Source organism: Lipotes vexillifer, unplaced genomic scaffold (genome assembly GCF_000442215.2).
Source record: "Lipotes vexillifer unplaced genomic scaffold, Lipotes_vexillifer_v1.1 scaffold661, whole genome shotgun sequence".
NCBI lineage: Eukaryota > Metazoa > Chordata > Mammalia > Artiodactyla > Lipotidae > Lipotes > Lipotes vexillifer.
In genome coordinates, this window is record NW_006796183.1 from 69200 (window position 1) to 80715 (window position 11516).

At 42.9% G+C, this 11516-nt stretch overlaps 1 protein-coding gene across 1 annotated transcript in view; it reads left to right on the forward strand.

Annotated features, from left to right (window-relative positions):
- The window catches only part of CFAP57 (cilia and flagella associated protein 57), a 75845-nt gene that overhangs the window by 12598 nt on the left and 51731 nt on the right, over window positions 1-11516 (forward strand). The window contains exon 5 of the mRNA XM_007468275.1: window positions 2498-2650. Coding sequence (XP_007468337.1) covers window positions 2498-2650 — 153 coding nt within the window. The remainder of the gene's footprint in view (window positions 1-2497; window positions 2651-11516) is intronic.

Sequence of the window (11516 nt, forward strand, 5' to 3'; positions counted from 1 at the left end):
TGTGTTTGCGAGACATCTGTTGCCCGGTGGAGGAGCCTAACGTCACTTGAAGGAAAAGAGAGGAGCTAAGACTGGTGAAAGATGGCAAAGCCAGCCTGAGGAGTGTGCATGTAAATCGGGAAGCATCCTGTTTTCATTGAAGAAGCATTATGCTTCAGAAAAGTAACCTGCCTATGATGCATGGTGCGGGCGATTTGGGGGCATTGGATACAACGTGGTTAAAGACACAATGAATGAGTTAGACTTGACTCTGAGGTTTACTGGCTGAGTGACTTCACATGAGTTGCTGAATCTAGCAAACCTGTGTCTCTTTGTAAGGAAATAGCCTATCCCTTGTGGTTATCGAAAGGATTAAACGACATCTCTGTAATCACTGATGCAGTGCCTGTGCTTAATAAATGATACTAGTTATTATTGCCACCGTTAGGAATTGGTTCTGAGGCTTTTTTGTTACTGAAGCGAAAAGGCAGCGAGGCCTAGGATCACAGCAGTGGGAAGCAGAGAGAGCCTTTGTGAAGGTTAAGTCTGTAGGACGTTCCCTGAGCAGATGTGGGAGGCCAGAGATAAGGAGCTCTCAGGGAAGATGCCCAGGCTCTGTGCTGGATGCTGGGAAAGGATGCCCCGGCACAAAAACTGGAGGTGAGAGCAAGGTGGGTGGGGACTCAGGGGGACCACTGTGAGTTTACTTTGCCTATAAAGCAGGTCATTCTTTTGTGTGTTTATTCATTTAACAAATATTTATTGAGTGTTTACTATGTGCCAGGCTCTATGCTCGGGGCTGGGATACAGGTGAGAAGTAACCACACTAAGACTTGCCCTTAGAGCTCAGTCAACAAGTAAACAAACAAATATGAGCAGATTGTTGGATGAGATCAATTCTGTGAAGAAAATAAAGCCAGGAAAGGACAGGGTGTGAGAGGGGCTTCTGTTCTAGAGAGAGTGACGTGGGGAGGCCTCGCTGAGGAATGTTGACATTTGACCAGAGGCAAGGATAAACTGAAGCAGTTGGATATGTGGTTTAGACCCTGGAGTGAGATTGATATATCCACCACACACACACACACACACACACACACACACCCATAGTGCTTGGCTTGTATCTGGCACATAGTCAATGCTTTAGTTTCACTATTTTAAGTATTTATTATTGTAATTACTTTACTACTGTTGTTTTCACTGAACCCTTGTATTAGGTAAAATCACTGAGAGAGAAAATATAGAGCCAGAAAGAGAACTGAGGACAAAACTTAGCATTTCCTAATTTCAAGACTGAGACAGGATGAGAATCCAGCAGGGCAGTGACAAGGTGTTGTCCTTCACTCATTCAGTCAACAAGCGTCCGTCGTGCAGCTATCACGGGCCAGGCTCTGTGGTGTGGCCTGCGGTGGATGAATCAGACATGGGCACTTCCCTCGTGGACCTCGCTGTCTGGGGGAGGACTGTGAGGCCACACCGCGCAGTCACTGAGCGCCTGCTATGTGTCAGGCACTGCTCCAAGCACCAGGAGACAGACGTGGGGACAGACACGGTCCTCGGTCTGCAGGCTCCCGTTCCACTTTATACAGTGTGATGCGTGTGACAGCAGAGGGAACCCCGGGTGCTGTGGGCACACTGAGGGAACATCAGGGCCCACTCAGCCCAGGGTGGTCAGGGAGGGCTTCCCAGAGCCCTTGCTGTTCTGGTGAGGCAGGGAGAGTAGACTTCATGAGGACAGGTTAGGGGGTACATAGGAAGACAGGACTCCAGGCAGGGGCAGGGCAGCACAGGAGGCCAGGGCCTTCTAGGGAGGAAGGTGCCAAGGTCACTGCTGCAGGCTCTAGAAAAGCCTAGAAGATGAGAGCCGAGCAGGGACATCAGGCTTTGGTGATGTTTATGAGAACAGTTTCAGTAAAGGATGCGGTGGAAGCCACATTATAAGGAATTAAGAACTGAGCAGGTGGTAGGGAAGCGGAGATCGTACGTGCAGACCAGCCTTTCAATAAGTTTGGCTGTTAGCAGAAGGAGAGAAATAGCAGGGGAAAGGCAATCTAGTTTCATAATGTCCACTAGGAGCTCCCGGCCCCCTGAGACCACTGCAGGAGCTGTGTGACCTCTTCTCTTCTCTCTGCCCTGTCACCCACTCCACGTGGTAGAAGGGCTGCCACCTTCCCCTCTACTGCCCTGGAGCACACACTGTGTACCTGGTGCAGGTGGGCGCCCACACTGGGCTCCCAACAGCTGGGCGAGAGTCGGGGTTAGACTAACGCTGGTTGTGAGGGGGGATCTCAAACTGAGATGTACAGATGGATCAGTTTCACCTGTGCTGCTGCCTTATTATTCAGCCACTAATCACTTAAAGGTGAGTGGGAAACCCACAGAAACGGAGGCCCCTCAAGCCCTCCCTTCTCCACACCTGAGGAGGATCCAGGAAGCATGTCAGGAGTCTATAAGCTACAGTATCTGAGAGAATCTGAAAGCCCGAGCACACACCCTGACCCCTGTTCTGTGTCTTGGGCAGATTCCTGTGGACCCACAGAGCAATGACCCGAGTCAGTCAGACAAACAGGACGTGCTCTGCATGTGCTTCAGCCCCTCCGAGGAAACGCTGATCGCCAGCACCAGCAAGAACCAGCTCTACAGCGTCACCATGGCCCTGACGGAGATCAGCAAGGTGAGTGTCCCAGCAGCGCTTCCTTCCAGCCCGGGGACTGGTCACCATGTGGGAAAACTGTAATCCAATTCCTGAGTGCAGGCTCACTCACCACTTCATAACAGAGCAAAAGAAACTCAAATTTCAAGTTGTCCATGTGAGGAGCGCTCCGATACCCTGGGCGGCGGGCAGAGGGGTGCCCGGGAATGTGATTGCTGCAGCCTCTTTGGAGGACACCCTGGAGACGTCTGTCAGATTTAAATTGTACCTGTCTTTAACCCAGCAAGCAAGTGTACTTCAGGTATTTAATGTACGGCTCTACCTGCTTCTGTGCACAGAGATGTATATATGTAAAGGTTTATCATTGCTTTTTGTTTTTAAATAACAAAGAAAGCCAGTATGACATTGCAATGCAGACACTGCAACAAAAAAGCGGTATTAAAGATAAAAAGAATCACTTTGTACTTATAAAAGGTTCACTTCATCAAGCAGACATTAGTTTTAAATTTGTATGCACCTAATAGCATGGACTCAAAATATATCCAGCAAACTTTGGCAGAACAACAAGGAAAATAAACCACCTACAATCGTAGGAGATTTTAATGTATCTTTCTCAGTAATGGTGGTTTTCTAAATAACAGCTGTATTGAGTTATAATTCATTATACAGTTCACCTATTTAAAGTGTACAATACAGTGGTTTTTAGTATATTCAGAGTTGTGCAGCCATTACCTCCATCAATTTTAGAACACTTTCATCACTTAAAAAAAATATATGCCCTTTAGCTATTATGTTCCCACCATCCCATCTGCCTCCCTCCCAGCTGTAGCCAACCACTACCGTCTTGTGTCTGTATAGACTTGCCTTTTCTGAACATTGCATACCAATATATGGACTCTTGGGACTGGCTTCTTTCACTTAGCACAGTGTTTTTAAGTTTCATCCATGTGGTAGCATGTGTCAGTACTCCACTCCTTTTTTATTTTTTTCTGTGTCGGGTCGTTGAGGCATGCAGGATCTTTCGTTGTGGTGCTTGGCATGCAGAATCTTTCGTTGTGGCACTCAGGCTTTTCTCTAGTTGTGGCATGTGGGGTTTCCCTCTCTAATTCTGTCGTGCAGGCTCCAGGGCGTGTGGGCGCTGCAGTTTGCGGCATGTGGGCTCTTTCATTGAGGTGCGTGAGCTCAGTAGTTGCAGCGCGTGGGCTTAGTTGCTTCACAGCATGTGGAATCTTAGGTCCCCGATCAGGGATTGAACATGCGTCCCCTGCATTGGAAGGCAGATTCTTTACCACTGGACCACCAGGGAAGTCCCTTGTACCCCATTCCTTTTCATGTCCAAATAATATTCCATTGCATGCCTGTACCACTTTTGTTGGTCTAATCATCAGTTGATTAACATTTGGGCTGTTTCTACCTTTTAGATATTATAAATACTGCTGCTATAAACATCTGTGTACAAGTTTTTCTGTAGACATATGTTTTTATCCTTCTGCGTGTATACCTAGGAGTGGAATTCCTGGGTCACGTAGTAACTCAATATTTAAACATTTAAGGAACTGCCAGATAGTTTTCCAAGGTGCTGCACCATTTATATTCCTATCAGCTGTGTACGAGTGTTCTCATTTCTCTATATTTTTGCCAACATTTGTTCTTATCTGATTTTTAAATTACACTCACTCCCTCCTGCAAGAGCACCGGAATCACAGCTAACTGCTGAATGGTCATCAACAGGAAGACACTGGAACTCACCGAAAAAGACACCCCACATCCAAAGACAAAGGAGAAGCCACAATAAGACGGTAGGAGGGGCACAATCACAATAAAATCAAATCCCGTAACCGCTGGGTGGGTGACTCACAAACTGGAGAACACATATACCACAGAAGTCCACCTACTGGAGTGTAGGTTCTGAGCCACACATCAGGCTTCCCAACCTGGGGGTCTGGCAACGGGAGGAGGAATTCCTAGAGAATCAGACTATGAAGACTAGCAGGATTTGATGGCAGGACTTCTACAGGACTGGGAGAAACAGAGACTCCACTCTTGGAGGGCACACACAAAGTAGTGTCCCAGGGGAAGGAGCAGTGACCCCAAAGGAGACTGAATCAGACCTACCTGCTAGTGTTGGAGGGTCTCCTGCAGAGGCGGGGGGTGGCTCTGTCTCACCGTGAGGACAAGGACACTGGCAGCAGAAGTTCTGGGAAGTACTCCTTGTTGTGAGCCCTCCCAGAGTCCACCATTAGCCCCACCAAAGAGCCAGGGTAGGCTCCAGTGTTGGGTTGCCTCAGGCCAAACAACCAACAAGGAGGGAACCCAGCCCCACCCATCAGCAGACGAGTGGATTAAAGTTTTACTGAGCTCTGCCCACCAGAGCAACAGCCAGCTCTACCCACCACCAGTCCCTTCCAAGAGGAAACCTGCACAATCCTCTTAGATAGCCTCACCCACCAGAGGGCAGACAGCAGAAGCAAGAAGAACTACAATCCTGCAGCCTATGGAACGAAAATCACATTCACAGAAATATAGACAAGATGAAAAGGCAGAGAGCTATGTAGCAGATGAAGGAACAAGATAAAACCCCAGAAAAACAACTAAATGAAGTGGAGATAGTCAACCTTCCAGAAAAAGAATTCAGAATAATGATAGTGAAGACAATCCAGGACCTCAGAAAAAGAATGGAGGCAAAGATCGAGAAGATGCAAGCAATGTTTAACAAAGACCTAGAAGAATTAAAGAACAAACAAACAGAGATGAACAATACAATAACTGAGATGAAAAATACACTAGAAAGAATCAATAGCAGACTAACTGAGGCAGAAGAATGGATAAGTGACCTGGAAGACAGAATGGTGGAATTCAGTGCTGTGGAATAGACTAAAGAAAAAAGAATGAAAAGAAATGAAGACAGCCTAAGAGACCTCTGGGATATTAAAGGCAACAACATTCACATTATAGAGGTCCCAGAAGGATAAGAGAGAGAGAAAGGACCCGAGAAAATATTTGAAGAGATTATAGTTAAAAACTTCCCTAACATGGGAAAGGAAATAGCCACGCAAGTCCAGGAAGCGCAGAGAGCCCCATACAGGATAAACCCAAGGAGAAACACACCAAGACACATAGTAATTAAACTGGCAAAAATTAAAGAGAGAAAAATTATTGAAGGCAGCAAGGGAAAAATGACAAATAACATACAAGGGAACTCCCATAAGGTTAACAGCTGATTTCTCAGCAGAAACTCTACAAGCCAGAAGGGAGTGGCATGACATATTTAAACTGATGAAAGGGAAGAACCTACAACCAAGACTACTCTACCCAGCAAGGATCTCATTCAGATACTATGGAGAAATCAAAAGCTTTACAGACAAGCAAAAGCTAAGAGAAGTCAGCACCACCAAACCAGCTCTACAACAAATGCTAAAGGATCTTCTCTAAGTGGGAAACACAAGAGAAGAAAAGGACCTACAAAAACAAACCCAAAACAATTAAGAAAATGGTCATAGGAACATACATATCGATAATTACCTTAAATGTGTATGGATTAAATGCTCCAACCAGAAGACACAGGCTCGCTGAATGGATACAAAAACAAGACCCATCTATATGCTGTCTACAAGAGATGCACTTCAGACCTAGGAACACACACAGACTGAAAGTGAAGGGATGGAAAAAGATATTCCATGCAAATGGAAATCAAAAGAAAGCTGGAGTAGCAATACTCATATAAGACAAAATAGACTTTCAAATAAAGAATGTTACAAGAGACAAGGAAGGACACTACATAATGATCAAGGGATCAATCCAAGAAGAAGATATAACAATTATAAATATATACACACCCAACATAGGAGCACCTCAATACATAAGGCAACTGCTAACAGCTATAAAAGAAGAAATTGACAGTAACACAATAATAGTGGGGGACTTTTAACACCTCACTTACCCCAATGGACAGATCATCCAAACAGAAAATTAATAAGGAAACACAAGCTTTAAATGACACAGCAGACCAGAGAGATTTAATTGATATTTATAGGACATTCCTTCCACAAACAGCAGATTACACTTTCTTCTCAAGTGTGAACGGAACATTCTCCAGGGTAGATCATAACTTGAGTCACAAATCAAACCTCAGTAAATTTAAGAAAATTGAAATCATATCAAGCATCTTTTCTGACCACAATGCTATGAGATTAGAAATCAATTACAGGGGAAAAAAAACATAAAAAACACAAACACATGGAGGCTAAACAGTATGTTAGTAAATAACCAAGAGATCACTGAAGAAATCAGAGGAAGTCAGAAATTACCTAGACAAATGACAATGAAAACATGATGATCCAAAACTGATGGGATGCAGCAAAAGCAGTTCTAAGAGGGAGGTTTATAGCAATACAATCCTACCTCAGGATACAACAAACATCTCAAATAAACAATCTAACCTTACACCTAAAGGAACTAGAGAAAGAAGAACCAACAAAACCCGAAGTTAGTAGAAGGAAAGGAATCATAAAGATCAGAGCACAAATAAATGAAATAGAAACAAAGAAAACAATAGCAAAAATCAATAAAACTAAAAGTTGTTTTTTTGAGAAGATAAACAAAATTGAAAAACCATTAGCCAGACTCATCAAAAAAAGAGGGAGAGGACTCAAATCAATAAAATTAGAAATGAAAAAGGAGAAGTTACAACAGACACTGCAGAAATACAAAGCATCCTAAGAAACTACTAGAAGCAACTCTATGCCAATAAAGTGGACAACCTGGAAGAAATGGACAAATTCTTAGAAAGGTATATAACCTTCCGAGACTGAACCAGGAAGAAATAGAAAATATGAACAGACCAATCACAAGTAATGAAATTGAAACTGTGATTAAAAATCTTCCAACAAACAAAAGTTTAGGACCAGATGGCCTCACAGGTGAATTCTATCAAACATTTAGAGAAGAGCTAACACCCATCCTTCCCAAACTCTTCCAAAAAATTGCAGAGGAAGGAACACTCCCAAACTCATTCTGTGAGGCCACAATCACGCTGATACCAAACCAGACAAAGATACTACAAAAAAAGAAAATTACAGACCAATATCACTGATAAACATAGATTCAAAAATCCTCAACAAAATACTAGCAAACAGAATCCAACAGCACATTAAAAGGATCATACACCATGATCAAGTGGGATTTATCCCAGGGAGGCAAGGATTCTTCAATATACGCAAATCAATCAATGTGATACACCGTATTAACAAATTGAAGAATAAAAACCGTATGATCATCTCAATAGATGCAGAAAAAGTTTTAGACAAAATTCAACACCCAGTTATGATAAAAACTCTCCAGAAAGTGGGCATAGAGGGAACCTACCTCAACATAATAAAGGCCATATATGACAAACCCACAGCAAACATCATTCTCAGTGGTGAAAAGCTGAAAGCATTTCCTCTAAGATCAGGAACAAGACAAGGATGTCCACTCTCACTGCTATTATTCAACATAGTTTTGGAAGTCCTAGCCACAGCAATCAGAGAAGAAAAGAAATAAAAAGAATCCAAATTGGAAAAGAAGCAGTAAAACTGTCACTGTTTGCAGGTGACATGATACTATACGTAGAGAATCCTAAAGGTGCCACCAGAAAACTACTAGAGCTAATCAATGAATTTGGTAAAGTTGCCAGATGCAAAATTAATGCCCAGAAATCTCTTGCATTCCTATACGCTAATGATGAAAAATCTGAAAGAGAAATTAAGGAAACACTCTCATTTACCATTGCAACAAAAAGAATAAAATACCTAGGAATAAACCTACCTAAGGAGACAAAAGACCTGTATGCAGAAAACTATGACACTGATGAAAGAAATTAAAGATGATACCAACAGATGGAGAGATATACCATGTTCTTGGATTGGAAGAATCAATATTGTGAAAATGACTATACTCCCCAAAGCAATCTACAGATTCAGTGAAATCCCTATCAAATTACCAATGGCATTTTTTACAGAACTAGAACAAAAAATCTTAAAATTTGTATGGAGACACAAAAGACCCCGAATAGCCAAAGCACTCTTGAGGGAAAAAAGCAAAGCTGGAGGAATCAGACTCCCTGACTTTAGCCTATACTACAAAGCTACAGTAATCAAGACAGTATGGTACTGGCACAAAAACAGAAATATAGATCAAGGGAACAGGATAGAAAGCCCAGAGATAAACCCACACACCTATGGTCAACTAATCTATGACAAAGGAGGCGAGGATATACAATGGAGAAAAGACGGTGTCTTCAATAAATGGTGCTGGGAAAACTGGACAACTACATGTAAAAGAATGAAATTAGAACACTTCCTAACACCATACACAAAAATAAACTCAAAATGGATTACAGACCTAAATGTAAGGCCGGACATATAAAACTTTTCGAGGAAAACATAGAAAGTACACTCTTTGACATAAATCACAGGAAGATCTTTTTTGATCCACCTCCTCGAGTAATGGAAGTAAAAACAAAAATAAACAAATGGGACCTAATGAAACTTAAAAGTTTTTGCACAGCAAAGGAAACTACAACCAAGGCGAAAAGACAACCCACAGAATGGGAGAAAATATTTGCCAACGAATCAATGGACAAAGGATTAATGTCCAAAATATATAAACAGCTCATGCAGCTCAATATTGAAAAAACAAACAACCCAATCCAAAAATGGGCAGAAGACCTAAATAGACATTTCTCCAAAGAAGACATACAGATGACCGAGAAGCTCATGAAAAGATGCTCAACATCACTAATTATTAGAGAAATGCAAATCAAAACTACAGTGAGGTATCACCTCACACCAGTTGGAATGGGCATCATCAGAAAATCTACAAACAACAAATGGTGGAGAGGGTGTGGAGAAAAGGGAACCCTCTTGCACTGTTGTTGGGAATGTAAACTGATACAGCCACTATGGAGAACAGTATGGAGGTTCCTTAAAAAACTAAAAATAGAATTACCATATGACCCAGCAATCCCACGACTGGGCATATACCCAGAGAAAACCATAATTCAAAAAGACACATGCACTCCAATGTTCATTGCAGCAGTATTTACAATAGCCAGGACATGGAAGCAACCTAAGTGTCTGTAAACAGATGAATGGATAAAGATGTGGTACATATATACAATGCAATATTACTCAGCCATAAAAAGAAATGAAATTGGGTCATTTGTACAGACGTGGATGGATCTAGAGACTGTCATACAGAGTGAAGTAAATCAGAAAGAGAGAAAAAGAGAAAACAAATCAGAAAGAGAAAAACACATATATGTGGAACCTAGAAAAATGGTACAGATGAACCAGTATGCAGGGCAGAAATAGAGACACAGATGTAGAGAACAAACATATGGACACCAAGGAGGGAAAGTGGTGGGGGGCGGGGGGGTGCTGGTGGGATGAATTGGGAGATTGGGATTGACATGTATACCCTATATGTATAAAATGGATAACTAATAAGAACCTGCTGTATAAAAAAATAAATAAAATAAAATTCAAAAAAAATTACATTCATAATGGATGTTGCTCTGTAGTTTTCTTGTGATGCCTTTATCAGCTTCTGGTATCCAGGTAATACTGGCCTCATAGAATGAGGTGCAGAGACATGGCGGAAAAGAGAGACTTGCTTTTGTTTTAACATAACAGGAGTTTGAGTGTACTTAAAAGATTGTCAGCTAATATATAAGTCATTATGTTGTATACCCCAAACTAAGACATTTTTATCATTTCACCTGGGGGGACTTCATTCACAAGGACTCAGAAAGGACTAATTTGATGGCTGGATCTCAAGACTGTCCACTTTCTCTGTGTAGAGGGGTGAGCTCATTGCATAGAGCTTCTCTCCCTGCTGGTGGGCAGGGCCTCTCAGAAGGAAGGCTGCATGGGAAGGAGAGAACTAGACCAGAGAGTGGGACCTTCTGTGGAGGGGAGTGTTTCCACTCTCTCTCCCAGACTGGAAAAGTTTCCTGCCTGTCTCTGCATGTACACTCTACCCTCCAGCCCCTGAATTACAGTTTGGCTGCCAGAGCGATCTTTTCAAATCCCAGACGTGGTTATCGCAAAATACACATCCTCCACCACCTCCACCATCATCACAGCTGCGATCCTTCATTGGCTTCCTGGTGCTCTGAACTAGGTGCACAGGGCTGGGCAATGTCTGGCCCAGGCTGCCCTCCGCAGCCCCATCCCATCATTCCACCTGATAGGACTGGCCTTTCTGATCACCATGAGTCTGCATGTTCCCTCTGCCAAAAGGCTTCTGTATGCTCCTACCTCTGCCCGGGGCACTCTTATACTGACCCCTTCCCCACATTAGTTCTTGCTCATCCTTCAGGGGAAAAAAAAAAAAAAAAAGCTAGTAGAAATGTGCTAGTAGAGACAGCGAGATTGAAGATATTGGAGAAAGAAGGGGAAGCAGATAGAGAAGAATGGGAATAATCTGTGCCTACCCCCACCCCAGCCCAGCACCTCTTTCTGACACAGTAGAGAAGGGAAGCGTCTGAATTTGAGGGGATTGCCAGCTCAGCCTTTGCCTTGGCTTGTGAACAAAGTATGTATACCTCATTAAACTCCCCAGTCATCACTCCTCATTCAGGTGTCCCAGGTGTAATGTCTCTGATGACAGGCACCCGGAATCTACACAAGCAGTGCAATAGGATAAATTTTAACTTAAAATCATTCACCCAACTCTCCTTGCTGCTGCTTGTGGAGTAACATAGTCTCTCTGCAGAGAAATTTGGGAGTTCTCATTAAGATCTTGAAAATCATTCACACCATTTTGCCCTGTATTCCACTTCTAGAAATACATCTGTTGTGTGGGTCCCGACCTATTGGTGGTGTTGCCATCAGCTAGGAATGCC